General features: G+C 36.2%; 1 protein-coding gene across 2 annotated transcripts in view; it reads left to right on the top strand.

Annotated features, from left to right (window-relative positions):
* Nucleotides 1-20,213, top strand: part of PIAS1 (protein inhibitor of activated STAT 1) — a 152,325-nt gene that overhangs the window by 50,367 nt on the left and 81,745 nt on the right. Inside the window, exons 1-2 of one of the 2 annotated variants that reach the window (XM_036734770.1) lie at nucleotides 4,288-4,371; nucleotides 4,930-5,374. In XM_036734770.1, the coding sequence (XP_036590665.1) occupies nucleotides 4,933-5,374 (442 nt within the window). In that variant the 5' untranslated portion in view covers nucleotides 4,288-4,371; nucleotides 4,930-4,932. Of the gene's footprint in view, nucleotides 1-4,287; nucleotides 4,372-4,929; nucleotides 5,375-20,213 lie in introns of those variants that run through there. The other variant, XM_036734769.1, reaches the window with a different exon arrangement.

Raw genomic sequence — 20,213 nt, forward strand, 5'->3', positions numbered from 1 at the left:
CCTTACTATGTATAGTCTTATTGAGGGTGACATGTACACATATAGGTATGTACTAAATAGATACAAAGTGATTTTCAGGAATTTGTTAGCAACTTGGGGGAGGATGAGACCAAAAAAGGTTTCTATAGGAGGAGATGTTTGAGCTGAGCCTTGAAAGCAACCATCATTTAATTCTAAGGGGTGACGGGGAGGAGAGAGATGCTTCCCAAAACTGGAGGACAGTCAGTGCAAAGGAACAGAAATAAGAGTGTTCTGTGTGAAAACAGTAAGGACAGTTTGACTGTGTGAAGGATTTAAAATGCCCAACATTTGATCCTAGAAGTAATAGGAAGCCCCCAGAGTCTCTTTGAGTAGAGGAGACATATGGTCACTTCACAAAATGCCTTTGGCAGTTGTGTGGAGGATGGATTGGGGCATGAAGAGAGTTCGAAGTAGGAAGACCAATTAGGAGTCTATTGCAATAATTCTGGCAGGAGCTGATGAAGGACTGAACTGTGTTGTACAACTGTTTTACATATGTATATTGTTTTGGGGCTCATAAGTATTTCTTGTTAGTGATTCAATATTGTATTATTTTGTGTTTCACCTCATCTCTGCCTTGAAGACTCTTAATTCTTAGAGGCACATTTCAAGAATCAGTTTACTTTCTACAAGAGGCCTATCTTGATTTTTCCTCTCCCTTAGAAATCACATTGTATTTGCTTTTTTCGTACTTGGCATTTTCTTGTCTATGTTTGTGTTGTTTCTTCCTAATGTAATGTAAGCCCGTGGAAGGACAGAGACTCTGTGGTTGTTGTCTTTATGTTTCCAGCACCTAGCATAGTGCCTAGTACATGGAATTTGTTTAATAAATGCTTGTTGAATTGGATTGTTTTTACTTTAGTTAAACTAATGCTGGATTGCTTGCCAGTTTTTTTCTTTATCTTTTATTTCCTTTTAACAATAGGCTAATATCCAAATAACATCAGGCCTTTATTAAAAATCTTCATAACAATTATAAAACCATTAAATTCACAAACATGGTTCCTGGTCTTTTGTTGTTCTTCCTCTGAAATAGAGGTGACCCTTTCACCCTTCATCATTTCTGCAAAGCAGCATTTCTCCTTCCAGATGTATTGGCCAGCATTTTACCTTGACTCCTGTTTGCCTACATCTCTTTATCTTACCTTAGTCTGGTTTGATTTTATATTTGTAAGCTGGGAGTAGGTATACATGTGCTTAGTAGTATGGTATAATGGAAACAACCTAAGATTTTAATTCAGAAGATCTTGGGCCAACCCTAGCCTTGACACACATTAGCCCTGTGATCTGAGGCAAGTTATTGAGCTTCTCTGAGGTTTTCTCATTAGTATGATAAACATAATATCTTAGTCTGTTTACTTCATAGAGTTCTGAGGCAAGCCCTCTGTAAACCTCAGTGCTATAATTTATGATGTACTGGGATTTGCCATCACCTCAGCTGGGTACACACATCTACCTATTCATATATGTAACAAATGAGAAAAAATTTTGCAAGTAGAATTTCACAATTTGACAGAAAAAAAGTCTTGCAGTACATACAGTACCCTGTGTGACCATGAATTTCCCTACCAGGAGTTCCCCGCATGGATAAAATTACATAGCCCAACAACAAAAAAACAAATATAGTGCATCTGTTAATGTATATAATCTTTCTTACCACATAAAATGACTTGACCTTATTGCTAAAACATTAGTGTTCAACTCTTGTGCTTTTTCTAAATTGAAAAATGTAAAATGTTCTATTAATTTAGTATTTTCTTGATGAGTTGGCAGAAAATAAAGTTTTCCTCTGGAGTTCCTATTGTCCAGCCCCTTCCTACCACCATTCCATTTATAGATGGCACCACTACCACATATGCCTAAATCATGAGAAAAAGCACTATCAAGTCAGAGGGCTTGACTTCAAATCCATCTCTGAAGATAATACTATCTATATGACCTTCGGCAAATCATTTAATAACCTCTTTGGACCTCAGCTTATTCACCTGTAGAAGACTGCCCATTCTGTTGTCCTATGACCTTACAGAACCCTAATTTTAGATAGTCTTGTTGATCTTGACTAAAACAGAGTGTCACAGGCTTCTTTGTAATTCCTAACCTGCCCAAACCACTGACTAGTGGAGAGAAAGGAAAAAGATGAAGAGTAGGCAGACAGGTGGCCCTGTTTTCCCCTACTCCAAGTATTGGTGCATAATCAACCCTGCTTGTGTTATTAGGTATTTATTGCATATTCTTACTAATGTGATATAAAGAGGATGGTTTTTTTAGTCACCAAATGCTCTTCCATTTAGAGTATATAAACTGCTCAGGCATTCTGATTTACCACCTCAAACATCAGGATTCTGAGAACTACATCAGTTGAGGCCATAGCATCAGCAGAATGCTGAGAAATTCTGGTTGCTGAGTTAATGATTTATTACGTAGTAGGTTGGTGTTATTCTTCAGTTGTAAATACTCATGTTATCCTAATAAATGGAGTTTTTAAACACATGACAATAAAATGCACATTGCATTTCAGTGTCCAAAATGGACTTGAATGTTTAATTTTCCTCTTTTAGATATTTATATTGTGAACTGACTGCTGAATATTTTTCTGTAGGTTTTAATGTTATAGATTTTTAGCACTACCTATTCCCCCCCTTTTTAATTAAAAGGTATATTTTTAATAAACAAAGATATACTTCCTCTTCCTTGTACCGCCCCCCCCCCTTCTCCCCACTGACAAAGAAAAATAAAACCCATGTAACAAAGGCAAAACAAATTGCGTCATTGGCCATGTCCAAAAAAAATGTCTCAACCTGTACTTCTTTGTCAGGAGATGTATCCTCTTTTATTTATTTTTTTTTTTTAAATGGCTTTTTACAGTCTTCTTAGAAGAATATAGAGGGAGCCGTCCTTGGAAAGGAATATTTCACCTGTGACTAACTACAGTGGCTAATTGAAATCCAGACATAACCCTTTCTTTATACTAATACAAAGTTTTCTTGTAGCCAAAATGTTGAACATTGAAATAGAGGCTACATATTAAATTAAACTCTACAGTAAAAGTTGTTTTCACTCCAGTTTAAATGTTATTTATTTTTGTTTATCTCATACTTCAGAGGCAACTAGAAGTATATTTTAATATTGTCAGGTTGCTACATTTAGTTCCTTTTACCTGGGCATCCGAACAAAAAAGGTCAACTTTGGAGTTTATTCTAATCACTGAATTTTGTATGGTAGTGTGTAATTCAAAATAATTGAATGGCAAGACATTGTTCTCTATACAAATTATATATTGTACTTGTTATTACAAATGAATCAGACCAATGCCTATTTAAATGCATTTTTAGCCCTTATTTGCTCTTTGGAACATATTTTGTGTAGTTATTTCATTAAAGAATAAGTTATCTAGTTTAATATCCTTTATTTCTAATCTGAAGGTTTTACTTCTTTCAAAATCATTTACTGAGGTTTTCAGCAAACATGTCTTTTTTTCCCCAAAAACTAAATAACATTTTGCAATTTGAATATCAAGGCTTGATTTCTAGCTAGTTCTAAATTGTAGATGATTTCATTATTCAATCAAATTATTTTCTAAGAAGGGCAGATTTATAGGTTTTTGGTGACACTTTAAGTTCTGCTACTCTCTTTGCCTTGATCATTCATGGCAGAAATACCAAAACTAAAGATATGCTTGAGTATGCCCGTTGGCTCCGTAAACCCCGGTCCTGTACTGTCTTGAATATGTTTGTATTATTCTCAAGATTATAGTCATTGCTCTTTGTCTTTCACTTATCACTGTCACCACCTGAGAGAGAACTATTAAGGATCTCAGTGCTGGGTTTTGGAGAGTGTTAGCAAGGGAAGAATTGGTAGGAGAGGAAGTAGTGAGCTTCGAGCCAAGCCCACAGTGTGTGAGGTCTACAAAGTTTGTCCTCAGTTTGTGATTCCATGTCTCTGGCTTTAGTTTTGACTTTTAAGTGTGGTCACTTGAGGGCTAGAGTATGGGAAATACACTGAAGTTTAAACTGTTCTATATATTTTTCTCCAACTTTTCACTTTGGTGAATTCTCTGCACTCTCATAGTCTATACCAGTGGTTCTCAAAGTGTGTTCTGTGGGAGTTTCTCTAGGTGTGCCATGAAATTTTTCATATATTACTACAGAGAAGAGAAAAATTTATAATAAGTAATTTTGTTTAATATAAATTTTACTTGTCCAGCATACATAGTATGATAAGTATAGTGTTCAGAAAATAAACAAAACTTGCCTATTACAGGTACACAATATCCTCAAAATACGCCAGACCTTGAACTCGCAAAGAACTCAACAAAAACAGCTGCTCTTTCTGAAGGGAAACTGCGCATTTGTGAGTCTCTAGACTCTCCCATAGTGTTGCCAACTTAAACAGTGTGCTTCTTATGAAAGAATACAGTGCCATGCCACCCTCCCCCCCCCCAAAAAAAGTTTGAGAAACATTGGCCTATGCCATGTAATCTAGCTCTTGGTTATATATTTTTCTGTATCTTTTCTTTGTTTTCTCTACTTATTTTCTAAGTTCTGTGAGGACATGTGGTTATCTCTTTTGTAATCCCCATAGCACCTAGCACTGTGCTAGACACTAATGTCTACTTAAATAGTTGATGGCTTGATTGTAACAGGGAAATATAGGAGAGATAGTGATGTTTTATATTAATGCTTGGTTTAAAATCTCTAGTTCTGGGCAGAAGCAGTATCTTTAAAAATATTAATTAAAGATTTTAAACATTTAAGTACTTGAATTTTAAGTTTGACTTTTCAATTCATCGTAAATAAACAACTCTTTTAAACAAACTGCAAATAGTAGGATTAATGAGGAAACAAAGCTTAATGTTGCAAATAAAGTTATTGCTATACTAATATTCTTTGCATTTTGTTTGTCTTCAAGCAAATGGTTATGAGCCTTAGAGTTTCTGAACTGCAAGTACTTTTGGGCTACGCCGGAAGGAACAAGCACGGGCGTAAACACGAACTTCTCACAAAAGCACTGCATTTGTTAAAGGCTGGCTGCAGTCCTGCTGTACAAATGAAAATTAAAGAACTCTATAGGCGGAGATTTCCCCAGAAAATTATGACACCTGCTGACTTATCTATCCCCAATGTACACTCAAGTCCCATGCCAGCAACTTTGTCTCCGTCTACCATTCCACAACTTACTTATGATGGTCATCCTGCAACATCACCATTACTTCCTGTTTCTCTTCTGGGACCTAAACATGAACTGGAACTACCCCATCTTACGTCTGCTCTTCACCCTGTCCATCCGGATATAAAACTTCAGAAATTACCATTTTATGATTTGCTGGATGAACTGATTAAACCCACCAGTCTAGGTAAGGTCTCAGTGGTCTTTAATAATGATTTGGATTATTTTGATTGCTTCTTTCTGTGATCATGATTAATTATCCATGAAAAATTATTTGGTTAACTTTTAACACCTAGCACAAGTATCAGAATTTCTCTTTTCATTTATGTAAAAATAAATGCATAAAAAAAGTTTTAAGGATTTTTATTCTTTAGTTTGGCAGTTTGACTTAGATATAATCAAGTTGTTGAGAGTGGTAGTTGATGACAAAAGAAAACACTAAAAAGATTAAATACAGGAAGAAAACCAAGCTAGAGCTTAATATTTAAAACTGCTTATTAAAATATTTACATATGTAAGCTTTACTGATTAAAAAGCTTGACTAAATAATATTTAAAATCAGTTTCCGCTGATACCAGTTTCTGTATTCATTTTTTCCTTTTTAAGATTTCATGACATCTATCACATATGGTAAATGGTTTTGATTATTCAAATAGGTAAATGGTTTCAGTTATGTGATAGAAGTTTTTATATTTACATATATGATCTAAAAAACTTGTGATCCATTGGAGCGTCTGTATTAACAAAAGAAATATTTCAAGTTAGTTCTCAAATTGTATGTGTGGATTCGTAGGTAGATGTATCCATATGTTGGCTTCTTATACAGAGTCATAATTATATATAACAAGTACGGTGAAATTTCATCCATTGAATTTTTTAGTCTTTTTTTATCATGCCCATCATATCATAGTTTATAGAATCTGAATTTGGAATTTTGATTTGTATAATACTGTTCTATATTAAATATAGCTGGTTTTATTTGATTGCCTTACCTAGGTAGATTACTAAAATATTTTTTTTATATCATTAAACAGTTGTTATTCTATAATACTGATAATTAGATTTAAGAAATATTAAAGTGCTATCTTTTAGCTGGGTAGGGTTTTATTTTAAGTTATAATGCATTTGAATGAATGAAGATTCCAGGAACTATTTTTAACATAATTTCTGCCCTCTTTCCTACTCAATCTTAAAATTGTTCAAGTACCAGGGTTTGTTGTTGTTGTTTGTTTTTTGTTTGTTAAGTATAACTGCGCTTAATTTTTCCTTTAACTCCCAGCCTTCAAATAATTTGCTGGTCTTTGTGTAAAACAAGATTCGATTCATTATTGTTGTAAATACCAGTTGACAATATAATCAGTTGATCTTTGACCCTAATATTTGGTATGTATATAGTAGAAATCTAATGTAATTATAGATTATGGGTTTTTAAACATTTTTCAACTAATTGTTAATAAAAGAAATAGATCCTATTTGCTTAAAAGTTACTACAAGTACAATTTTTCGGAATCCGAAAGGGGATTAAAAGGAGGATCATAAGACTGAGATTGCAGTTGCATATTGATTATCCTTTAGTGTCTAAATAGTTTAAAAAATCTATTAAGCTAATAGGAGCTGCATCCCAAAACAAGTAAAAAATATCCAAAAAGTCATAGGTGTAAACCTAGAAAGAACCTCAGAGGCAATCTATTCTGCAGTCCCCTAATTTTATAGGTGAGGAAACTGAGATACAGGCAGGTGAAGTGACCTTGCTCAAGGTCACACAGAATTAGAGTTGGGATTCAAACTCAGGTCTTATATCTCCAAGTTTCTTGTTTTTTTCCATTATACGGCATCAGCTCTCTAAAATTCATAGGATCATAGATCTAGACCTGAGAGGGACTTTAGAATCATCTGGTCCAGCCCTCTCAATATTACAAATGAGGAAGCTGAGGCTAAGAAACATTAACTTTCCTAAGATCATACAGTAATAAGTAGTAGAGCTGGGGTTCATACCCAAATCCTCTGACTCCACATGCATCGAGCTTTCTACTGTACTACATGCTTCATCCCTCTAGCCAATTTTTACTAAAATATTTTAATTATGCATATTGTGACTTCTGGTTGTGTTAAAGGCGTTGTGCATTTTTTATTTTCATGCATTAATGTAGCAGCAAGTACCCTAGCATACGCAAGATGGCCTGCTAGCACAGGTTCTTTAATCTGCTTTTAAGGAAAGCAATTTTAAAGAGGTCAAAATTACATTCACCAGTGCAGGGGAAAAGTCAGCACCCTGAACATCAGAGAAAATACAAGCAGAGAAATTAGCATAAAGACCAACAGACAGGGCTCTGACTGCCTGAACCAAAGCAATATTGCTATACACTTTACATACACCACTGGATCGAGAGAGCCTTTATATCTGAGCAGTGGAGGTCTGAACATATGGCTACTCAGAGTCTTGACCAGGGAATCACAAGGTCCTTCCCCCAAAGCAAAATCCCTACTCAGAGTGTATATGCACTTCTCAGAGCAAGAAAGCATCACAACCCTCCTGACTCAGTGCCTAATCAACTTAGTACCAAAAGGTATGAAAGCCTTCCTACAAGCAAGCCTCCCCTAAGCAAGCTTCCCTTATTGGCTCCACATGAGGCCTGATAATGGGTGGGGAAGATCTTCATATCCTATTAACATTATAATTAGCCAATGTAGCCTGACTTAATCATAATTACTGTCTTGCCATGTTACATTGCTTAAATAATACCACAAGTTACTTTTATTGGTTTGAACTTTTAATATCTTTAGAATATAATAGTAAGAAATCTAAAGCAAACATCCCATGAGAGTCTATTTTGATATTTCTGAAAGCATTTTTACTTTCTGTTCCTGTTAGAATTTTCTGTTTAATATTCTTGTATATGCCCTTATGGTGAGTTGGTAGCATACTTAACTTTTTCTTTTCATCTTATTTATCAGGAGAGATGGGAAAAAATCCATGAGGAGATGTCCACATATATAGGGCCTTAATGGATGCTTGTTGAATTGACTTGAATTGTAATGTATTGGGTTAGTCATTGGAGAAACAGAAATGAAAAGATAACCTGCTCTCTGTCCTCAAAGAACTTTGCAGTCAAGGAGGGAATTAAGGCATTTATACAGATCCATTATCTAGCATTAAGTGCTTGCTATGTGCCAGGCATTGTGCTAAGTAAGCACTGGGGATACAAAAGAAAGCAAAAAGAGTCTCTGTTCTCTGGAACTTGCAAACTAATGAAGAAGATAACATGCAAATAAATGGCTACATACATGAATAGGAAGGCATAATAAGCTTGATTGAAATAAAGGAGAAGTCAAACAGTGATAAATGAGAAATTGGAAAGGGAGGAGGCACTTCTAGGGCAATTAAAGAAGGGTTCTTGGAGGAAGTGGCTCCTGAAGTTATCTTGAAAGAAGAAAACAATTCCAATGGGATAACTTTCAGAAATATAGGCAGATAGAAGGGGGTAGGGAGGAGGATAAGATTGGAAAATGACCAGCAGTCCAATTTGGCCAGAACATAGTGTTTTTAGAGTATTTTGAGATGGAATCAGCAGGTTTTCAATACCTGGAAATACTCTGATATTAGACATTTTTTTAAAGAAAGATTTAATGGAAAACTCAATTAGAAAAATGTTTAAGGAAAAAAAAATTGTGTTGCCTAAGTATATATACATACAGAAAATATACTTACTTGCTCAAATGATCCCATTCCATCCCATCTCCTCCAACAAATTGCCTTATATGTCGTCTCCAGTCTTTCTCTTATTTTCTATCTCTACCTCTTTACTTGTTCATTTCCTACTGTCTCTAAACATTCCCATGTCTCCCCTATCCTGAAAAAACCCTCACTTGATCTTTCTGTACCCACTATCATCCTATATCTCTTCTGCCTTTTTATCTAAACTCCTTGAAAAGGCCATCCATAAAAGATACCTCCACTTTCCTTCCTCTCAACCTCTTATAGTCCTGCTTCCAGCCTTCTCATTCCACCAAAATTCCTCTATCTTCATTGCCAAATTCAATGGCCTTTTCTCCACTCTCATTCTCCTTGACTTCTCTGTAGCCTTTAATACTATTAATCACACTCACCTCGATATTCTCTTTTCTCACTGTTTTCTGGATACCACTTTCTCCTGGCTTTCCCCTACCCATCTGCATAGAGATGACATTTGGACCCACGGGAATTAATGAGTTCAGAGGGCATAATGAGCATGTAGAGAGAATGGAGCTCAGGACGAAATTGTGGAGGGCCATTCACAGTTAAGCATTGTGACATGGATGATGATGACCCAGAAAAGGAGACTGAGAGGTAATGGTCAGGTAGTTTGGAGGAGATCTAAGAGATAAAAGGAGGAAGGGGGTTGGGAAACAAGCATTTATTTAACATCTTCTGTGCGCCAGGCACTGAGCTAAACACTTTACAATATTATCTCATTTGTCACATCTCAGCAGCGTCACAAAAACTCAGAAAGTAGAGAATATCCAGGAGTGGAGAGTAGTTAGCAGTGTCAGATGCTACTGAGAAGTCTAGAAGAAAGATGAGAATTGAGAAAAGATCGTTAGATTTGGCATTCATAAGTCAGTGGCAACTTTAGAAAGAGCAGAAGCAGTTGACTAAGGTTGGAAGCCAAATTGCAGAGAGTTCACAATAGAGGAAGTAGAGAAATGGAGACATTGCCTCCACAACTTCCAAGGAGTTTGATTGAGAAAGGAAGATGTTTTTATTACAGCATACCAGATTTCTTAGAAACATAGATTTAGGGTTGAAAAGTTTAGCTGCCATTCACTTCAAGTCAATAATAATATATTAAATACCTATTATGTTGTAGACACTGTTAATCACTGCTCTCAAGGAGCTCACAGCCTACTGGTAGAGACAGCATACAGACAGCTCTGTACAAATAAGATATATACAGGATAAATTGCCAGTAATCTCAAAGGAAACCAGAAAGGCGTCTTGCAGAAGATAGGATTTTTAACTGAGACTTTACAGGAAACTAGGAAAGCCAAATGGTAGAGCTTAGGAGGGAGACCATTCCAAGCATGGGGGATAGTCAGTGAAAGTCCACCGTCAGGAGGTGGAATGAATGTCCTGTGCAAGGAACAACAAAGTCAGTGTCATTAGATCATAGAGAAATAAGGTATAAGAAAACTGGAATGATAGGAAGGGGGCAGGTTATAAAGAGCTTTAAATGCTAAACAAGGTTTTATATTTTTTCCTGGAGGTGATAGATAACAGCTGATATTTGTTTATTGAATAGGGAGGTGACATGGTCAGACCTGTGCTTTAGGAAAATAAATTTAACAGCTGAGTGGAGGAGGGGCTTGAGGCAGGGAGGCCAACCATCTTGTAGTAGTCCAGACATGAAGTGATTCAACTGCTAGGATGCCTGCTAGGATGGTGGCAGTGTCAAGAGAGAGGAGGGGATATGTATAAGAGATGTCATGAAGGTAAAAGAGACAGGATTGGCAACAAATTGGATATGGTGGAGTAGAGAAAGTGTAATGAGTTAAGGCTTGATGATAGCTGGATGGTGAGTTTGGGTGAATGGGAAGATGATAAGTGCCCTCTTTTCTCCATTAATGGGGAAGCTAGGAAGAGGGTTTCCATTTGCTATATCATTTGTTTCCCTGTCCTAAGGATCTCTTTCTTGCTCCAGTCCATACTCTGCACAACTACCGCAATGATTTCCCTTAGGTGTGAAGATATGACCGTGTCACTCCCTTACTGAATAAACTCCAGTGGCTCCCTATTGCTTCCAGAATAGAATTTGAATTCCTCTGTTTAGCTTTAAAAACCCTCACAATATGGCTGCAATCTATTTTTCCAGCCTCATTCTGTATTACTTCCCTTCCTATACTCTGTGATCTAGCCAGTTGATCTTCTCTCTCTTCTTCACATGTACCGTTCTCTCTCCCTTTTTTATACCTTTGTACTGATCATCCTTCTGTATATGGAGTATACTCCTTTCTCACTTCTGGCTCATAGAGTAAGATGTAGCTCAAACATCACTTTTTCTATGAAGCCTCTCCTGATGTCTCTCCAGCTGCTAGTGCCTACTCCCAAACTACTTTGTGTTTATTTACATTTTATTCTCTTTATATTATGTATATGCTCGTATATGTTCTTGTCACCTCCCGCATTAGAATGTAAACCTTCAGTTAGGTTTATTTAATTCTTTGTATTTGCTTCCATTGCCAGCACTCAGAATAGTGCCTGAAACGGAGTAGGTGATTAGTAAATGCTTGTTTATTTGAATGATTGTTTTTGTCATTGTATGCGTATCTATCTCCTGATTCTACTTAACTGCACTGACTAGTTCATACAGGCTTTGCCATGCTTGTGAATCCTACTCCATTACATATATACAGTGTTTGTTACCAGCTTAGTGATTTTTTTCTTGCATAATTCCAAATTTTTTTTCCAAAACTGCTAGAACAGCTCAGTTTTACCAGCAGCGCATTGGTGTGCCTGTTGTCCTGCAAACCTTCAATATTGACTATTTCCATCTTTCAACTTTGATAACTTGAGTATGAGGAAGAACCCCAGAGTTATTTCAATTTTAGTTTCTCTTGTTTTTAGTGATTTAGATCCCTTTTTATATATAACTGATAGTTTGTTATTTTCTTTTGGAAATCTTTTTGAGCAATCTGACTTATTTTTTATGTACTCTTAGTGATTCTTAGTGATCTCCATTTTCCTTTTTAAATACAAGAAATTATTTTAATCACAGTATTTCAGTTTTGCCATGAATTGAATTCAATCTCACCAGTTCAAATTTTTTACCACCCTCTGCTCTTTAAAACAAAAACAAAGCAAAATCAAACACTCTTTGTTTATGGTTCTGTGATACTTTCACCATTTACCATGATTTTTCAAAGATTACCGGCAACAGCTCAGTAATCACATCTGCCAATTCACTGAGTAGCCTGCCCCCTCCCCCCGTCAAATTGTTACATATCTGTGTGTGTGTGTGTGTGTGTGTGTACAGTGTCTGACATCCATACAGGCATATATACATGCATATATACACAGATCTGTGTTAATAATATGTCATTCCACTTCCTCCGTATGAAATCTATTCCTTTTGAATATTCTAACCATCAAGTGTCATTTATACCTAGAAGAAAACTAAAGTTCACAGATTTTAGGTATCTTTAGGTAATTAGAGCATCAAATGTTTTATGGTATTTTTTAGTTAGTCAACAAACATTTATTAAGCATCTACTGTGTGCCTGGCATTATGCTAGGTACTGAAGGCATAAAGAAAAAAATGACTCCTTCCTTCAAGGAGTTTATTCTATTGAGGGAGATAACCTGCACACATATAAGTATATGCAAAATAGTTACAAGGTAATGAAGAGGAAGACAAGCTAGTTGGGATCAGGAAAGACCTAATATGGGAGAGCATTAGAGCTGAGTTTTGAAGGAAGCTAGTAATTCTAAGAAGTAGAGGTGAGGAGACCATGCGTTCTATGCATTAGGGACAAACTATCCAAAGGCACAGCCAAACAGTAACTGGAATGTCATATGTGAGGATGAAGGTTAGTTTAGCTTAAGAGTACATGAAGGGAAGAATGATGTGTGATTAGGATGGTAAGGTAAGATGAGGCTGGAATGTAAAAGGCTTTAAACACCATATTAGGCTCTAGAATTCGTAAGAGGTAATGAGGACCTGAATTAAAGTGATAGCTTTGTGAGTAATAGGGAAAAAACTGATATGAGAGATGTTGTGCAGGTTAAATCAATAAGATTTATCAACTGATTGGATGTGAGAGGTGAAGTGAGGGACAGAAAGGATAATTTAGTTTACCAACCAACATTACTAGGACTAACCACCACCATGACTGGTGGCTTAGATAGAGAAAGGAAAGTCTGGAAGAAAGGTTTTCTGGGAAAGAGAATGAGTTCTGTTTTAGACATATTTGAACAACGTTTATTTCTTAGAGTAATTTGAATTCATCTATTAAAATACAGGTTGCCACTGATAGATTATATTAATTGGTTTATATATTTTGGAATCATATTTTGATGAGAATTTCATCAGCTCTTTTGAATTTGAAAAATACAGAGATGAATGCAGTTTTAAAATAAAACTCTTGCTTCATTTTGAGCCAATAACTTGACGCTCCCATGGCTTATAGGTGGGAATCCAAATTTTATTTCAAAGCCCATTTTAACCTCACTGCTATATGTGGGATTGAATCCACTCTTAGGTCTGTATCTACTTTTGTATGGCAATTAATTACATGAACTTAAGGGTACAGGGAATAATCAACAGTTCTGGCTGCTATCAGTATCCATTTGGTCATAAGGACTCTGGAACTATTTTTTTTTAATTAATGTATTTTTAGTTTTCAGCATTCACTTCCATAAGATTTTTGAGTTCCAAATTTTCTCCCCATCTCTCCCTTCCCCCACCACAAGACAGTATGTAATTTAATATAGGCTCTACATATACACTCATATTGAACCTATTTTCACATTAGTCATGTTGTAAAGAAGAATTAGAACCAATGGGAGAAGCCATGAGAAAGAAAAAGAAAAAAAAAGAGAGGGCAAATAATATGGTTCAATCTGCATTCAGACTCCATAATTCTTTTTCTGGATGTGGACAGCATTTTCCATCATGAGTCCTTTGGAGTTATCTTAAATCCTTGCATTACCAAGAAGAGATAAGTCTATCAAAGTTTGGAACTAGTTTTTTAAAGACAAAACTGGAAATGTTTTCATAGCATCTTATTAAGCAGTTTGGACTGGTTTGAGTAATTAGAGATATTTAAGTACCTGCTGTGTGCAGCATACTATGCTGAAGATACAAAGCAAAACTAAAGTCCCTCTTTTTATTAAGTTATATTTTACTGGAGAGAAAAGTCTAGACAGATACTAATAGTTCAGGTAGAATTGAGGTGGCGAAGAGAACACTAATGGGATAAGGGGAGTCTTTTTTTAATTTTTTTCTTTCTCAATATTTACTTTACGTTTTAACACTTTTTAAAACAAATTTTGAGTACCAAATTATCTCCTTTCCTCCAAATCTTCCCACACCCATTGAGAAGGCAAGCAGTATGATACCATTATACGTATGAAGTGTCGTGCAAAACATATTTTTGTATTAATCATGTTGCCTTCCCTTCCCAGCGTGCCCCCCCCCCAAGGCAGGGAAAAAAATAAGGAAAATGGGGGTGGGGAGATGCCTCAGTCTTTACTTGGAATTCATCAGTTCTCTCTCTCTCTCTCTCTCTCTCTCTCTCTCTCTCTCTCTCTCTCTCTCTCTCTCTCTCTCTCTCTCTCTCTCTCTCTCTCTCTGGAGTTGTATAGCATTTTTCATCATGAATCCTTTGGAATCATCATGGATCATTGTATTGATCAGAGTAGCTAAGTCATTGACCATTGATCATTGTTACATTATTGCTGTTGCTATGTACCCTGTTCTCCTGGTTCTTCCTACTTGGCTTTGCATCAGAAACCAAATAGAGGAGGCAGTGGAGGAAGGACAAATATTCTTAGAGGTAGAAATGAGGAAGAGAGTATATTCCAGGCATAGAGGAAGACTCGTACAAGTGTACAAAAGAAGTGGAATATCAAATTTAGGTAATGACTAATAATCTATATTTTCATAATGTATAATTTGTAAAGTAGAGTATTATAGAACACTAAGAATGCCAGGGTTTTTTTAGTGTTTTTTTTTAAAGAGATGGATTCTTAGGCAAGGATGGGGGTGGAGAAGGAATATATTTGAAAAGAAAAGTGATATTAAATGAAAGATAGCAATAATTTTTTTCAAAGCAGTATTTTGGTCTAAGTATTTTATTTCATAGGTCATCTTTATGTGTTACATAGCTATGTAATTTACAGCATATATTCCAAGAAGCACAATAAAAACTTTTGCTACCTTTTTTAAAAACACTTTTAAGCCTGTCTTAAAGAATATAGTGGCATTACTATTATGAGCAAAGGTTATGAAATATTGCATTTGCCTCCATGATTATCTTTTTCTATTCATAATGATAGGCTATTAATAATTTAAACTTGGACATACTCTCTTTTATCTTTTCTTATGTGATAGCATGGTGTAGACCAGACCTCTTATATAACAACCAAAATAACTGATGGCTCTTCTGGAAACAAGTGATTTGATTTAGATATGGGAGAACCTAATAACTAAATTTAGTACAGAATACTAAAATTGACTTGGTCCTTTTTTTTCCCTACTTGAAAGCAGAAGGTTCTCAAAGAGAATAGCAAAAGGGAGCTTTCATGTAAAATTGTATGATTTTTAAAGGCTACTCTGTGAAATCCTCTTCCATCAATCATGTGAAAAATGGCCTGTTTCAGGTTTTGCTAAGCTTTTAACCCATCAAGTGCAAAGTGTCAGCCCTTCAGGTTCTAAGGTACCTGAAGCAGATGGTAGATCTGAATTTGTTGGGAGTCATTTCAGTTTAGAAATGTAAGTTAACAGTCATGGACATAAACCACAGCACTTTATGAGTTGAGTGACATTTCATATTCTTTAATTAGGCTTTCTTCTAGTTGCCTTTGCAAGGTCTGTTACACATCATTCTTTGCTTTACCTCTAAAATTAATTGAAAACGTAATGATGATGAATGAAGCAGTGCCATTTGAAAAAATTACTCTCTTGATACAAGAGTAATTTAAAGTGATTCTTATGTCAGTGACAACCATTTATGACCAGAACACCATTTCCCCCCTGAAAGCACTGTGGATTGCCTTAACTGTGTGCTCTGTTTCCATAGCCCTACAAAAAATCTTTTCAAGTACCTACTATGTTACAGCGCAGTAATATTCCATTCCTTCCGTATACCTAACTGGGGAATGTTTAGCCATTCTACAGTTGGTGAGCATCTATTTCGTAGTTTTTTCTTGAATATTGAATTGAAATATTTCTTGAAAATATTCGGGTGTAGTAGACTGGGAAATCTAAAGAATTGTGCAATTTTTATTGACCATGTTTGAGTTTTCCTCAGCAGTGGAATATGTCTGTCTGTAACTGTGATATTTATCTATTTGACCTCTTAACCTTCCATTCTCTCCGGGCCTCACCCCTTCTAAAACTTTTCTTACCACATCCTCCAGTGAGTCATTCTTCCCTTTCCTGTTTTCCCAAGGACATCATCTTCTGGTTTCATTTTGCTCCCTTTGAAATCTTGACCCAGTAGTTAACCAGTTCACTTTTACACTTTTGAGTCTCTCCTTTTCCTATAACTACTTTCCCTTTTGTAAACTTAAAACAGATTATTCCCACACCTACTTTCTCTGTTTCTAATGTAGAAAAAAGAAAGAAGTCACATAACTGTGTTCCTTTACCTTCTCCCCAATCTATGCAGTATTAATTCACTTTCTACTGTATTCCTTCATACTCTACAGCTAAAGTCTTTGCCTTATACGCTACAAAAAAAAAGGGAGGCCATTCACTGAGAGTACTCTCTTTTATCGTTTCCTCTTCATCTTATGTCACTTAGACATCTTCCTCCACTATCCCCTTATTTATTCTTGTCTCTGATGAGAAGGTGGAGCTTTTTGCCAGATCCATCTTTTACGTGTACCCTTTTCCCCATTCCCCTCTCTGCCTTGCACCCTTTTTTCCATTCCCTTCCCTGCCTTGCCTCCATTATCATCTTTACTCTGATTAATTTTCAGTATCTCCCTATCTGCTAGGTTCTTCCTTGATGCCTACAAAAAAGGGTCATATCTTCCCACCCTTAAAAGAAACCTTCACAAAGCTTTCGTCCTAGATCTTTTCTCCCCTATGTAGCTAAGCTTTGACAAAGCTGTCTATAATAGTCACCTCTACTGCTTCTCTCACTGACTTGTGAATCCACTTTAAGTTGGCTTCCTACCTCATTATTCAACTAAAACCATCCTCTCAAAGTTACCAATGATCTCTTAATTGCCATAAAGCCAAGTGATGAGAGGTAGATAGGTGATATTCACATTTTACAAGTGGGAAACTGGGACTTGGAGTTAATGTAACTTGCTTAAAGGTCATCATATAGGTAGTAACTGCCAGAGACTGAGGTGCTTGATTCTAAATTTATTGTTCTTCCCGCTATACTATACAACCTAGATTTTGGGCCCATTTCTTTTCTATAGGTTATACATATATGTATGTGTGTGTGTGTGTGTGTGTGTGTGTGTGTGTGTGTGTATACACACATACATACATACACACACACATACACACACACACACACACACACACACATATATATATATACACATATATATATATATAATGGAGATTACTGAGAGATAAATGGATTATTGGAGTCATTATTGGGTCATAGGATTCGTTATGCAGAAATTTCAACTTTTCTGGGATAATACTTCACAAGTCCAAAGAAAACCTTAATTTTTTTCACTATGAGAAGTCTCTGAGCCACTTGAAAGAGAAGGAGCAAAAATTGGTAACTGTTAGTAATGCAGACTTTCACTTTTAACAGGACTGGACATATGTATAATTTATAAATGATGCAAACAATTCTGATGCATGATTTTTGGAGTGTTAGATTTTTGAAAGTATTAACATGCCAAATAAAATTGTTTCTCTTTTCTCATTGGTTCTGTCTCATGAAGGGAATCGAATATAAAATACATTCCATTTTAGCAAAAATGTAGGTCCTGCCATCTCTAGACTTTTCAAACTGATCTAAATCTCATGTTTCTACAGATATGATTCCTCAGGCTACAGATACTTATTTTTGTAAAGTTTTTTTTTTTTTTGTAAAAAATGTTTTGAACAGTATGCGTGCACAAGCAAGTAAAATCCTCCCTTGTAATTTCAGTATATTGTCTTATAGAATCCAGAAATTTTCAGAATGAAAAACCAAAACCAAACATAATTTCTAAACATAGAGACTTTATGGAGTTTCAGAAATTAATGTCAGAGCATAAGACTAACCACCAGGATGCCAAGGTTTTAACCCCATTTCTGGCACTGACTTGGTGTATTAAATCTAAACAAGTAGTTTAACCTGTCTAGGTCTTAGTTTTCCCACCTATAAATGGGCATAATGCTAAGATCTTTTAAGGTCCTTTCCAAACTTCATGACTAAGGTTCTTTAGAGAAGACAGACAGCAGTCGGTCAACTAGAATTTACTAAATGCCTACTTTATGCCAGACAATGTGCTAAGCATAGGAATATGAAAAAAAGACAAAAAATAGTCTCTGCTATCAAGAAGCTTAAGATCTAATGGAGGAGACTGCGCAAGCAATTGTGTACAAATGAAACATACAGATATATACAGGACCAATTATGGATAATTAACCAAGGGACGGCATTAGCGTAAAGGGATACTGGAAAAGGCTTCTTGTAGAAGGTTGGACTAGCAGAGACTTGAAGGAAAACAGGGGAAGCTGGCGGACAGAGATAAAGGAGAGAAAGAGATATGAAGAATAGCCAGTGAAGTAGCGCAGAGTCAGGAGTTGGAGTGTCTCATTCTAGTGACAGTATGGCCTGTCAGCCACATGTGGCCCTCCAGGTCCTCAAGTGTGGCCCTTTGAATCCAAACTTTACAGAACAAATCCCCTTAATAAAAGGATTTGTTCTGTAAAACTTGGACTTTGTCAAAGGCTGTACCCGAGGACCTAGAAGGCCACATGTGACCTCGAGGTCACAGATCCCCACCCCTGCTCTAGACAATACCCTAAGACTCCTAAGTTGCAGAGAAGGTACTAACTTGCTTTGGGTAGAGAGAATTTCCGCACTCAAGAATTCCTTAAACCAATGAAATTACCAGTAAAGTCTCTATCCCCATATAAGACCAAAAGCCATTCCTTAATGGATGTCAAAGAATATGAGCAAACAGTTCTCAAAAGAATTACAGGGGCAGCTAGGTGGCACAGTGAGTAGAGCACTGGTCCTGGAATCGGGAGGACCTGAGTTCAAATGTGGCCTCAGACACTTGACACATGTACTAGCTGTGTGACCTTGGGCAAGTCACTTAACCCCAAATGCCATGCCTCCCCACTCCAAAGACAAAAAACAAAAAAAAAATTACAAACCATTAACCGTACTGAAAGAATATTCCAAACCATTAATAATAATAATAAGAGAGATGCAAGTCAAAACAATAACGAAATTTCACCCAGCAAATTTACAAGAATGACAAGATAGGAATATTCAGTATTGAAGGAGTTGTAAAAGACAGGCATAGTAATATATTGCTAGAGATGTGAAATTGTTTCATTCTGGAAAAAAATTTGGAATTATGCAAAGAAAGTGACTAAACTATCCATACCCTGTCACCCAGCTATTCCACGTACCTCAGAGGTGTCAGTGATAAAAAGAAATGATCCATGTATACCAAAATCTTAATTTTTAACCCTTCATTGCAATAGTAGCCAAAATCTGGAAACAAAATAGATATGACATAATACATGCCAACCAGTTGGAGAACAGCAAAAAAAATTAGTATGAGAATGTAATGGAACATTGCGGGGCCTTATAAATAATAAATATAATGAATACAGAGAAGCATGGGAAAACTTATGAACTGAATTAAGCAGACCTAGGAAAACAACATAAGCAGTGGCTACAACAATGTACTTAAATGGAAGGAACAACAGGATAGTCAAAACTGCTGCCAGATGAAAAGTTCCAGGGGTGGGGAACCTGCAGCCTTCTCGAGTTTGGGTTCAGTCAAAGGGCCACACTTGTGGACCTAGAGGGCCACATGTGGCCTTGAGGCCCCTAGTTCCCCACCCCTGAGACTGTTAATTTGTCCAATGGTAACTGATATAGAAGAGGTTTTAGAAGGGAAGATATGCATTCATAGTCACTTCTAATTATTGCAAACTCATACTAACATGTAGAAACTTGAAGCTACAAAGAAGCATTTGCCAACTTGAAGGGAAAATAATAAAAGTCACTTAGAATATTTTTTAAATTAGCACAACACATGAGTTCCAAGTTATAACATATTCAGTGGGCCAAGCCTCCTTATTGGGAGGGATTTGTACGGTGGATAGACAGTGTTATGGTGA

This window comes from Trichosurus vulpecula, chromosome 8, assembly GCF_011100635.1.
Source record: "Trichosurus vulpecula isolate mTriVul1 chromosome 8, mTriVul1.pri, whole genome shotgun sequence".
NCBI lineage: Eukaryota > Metazoa > Chordata > Mammalia > Diprotodontia > Phalangeridae > Trichosurus > Trichosurus vulpecula.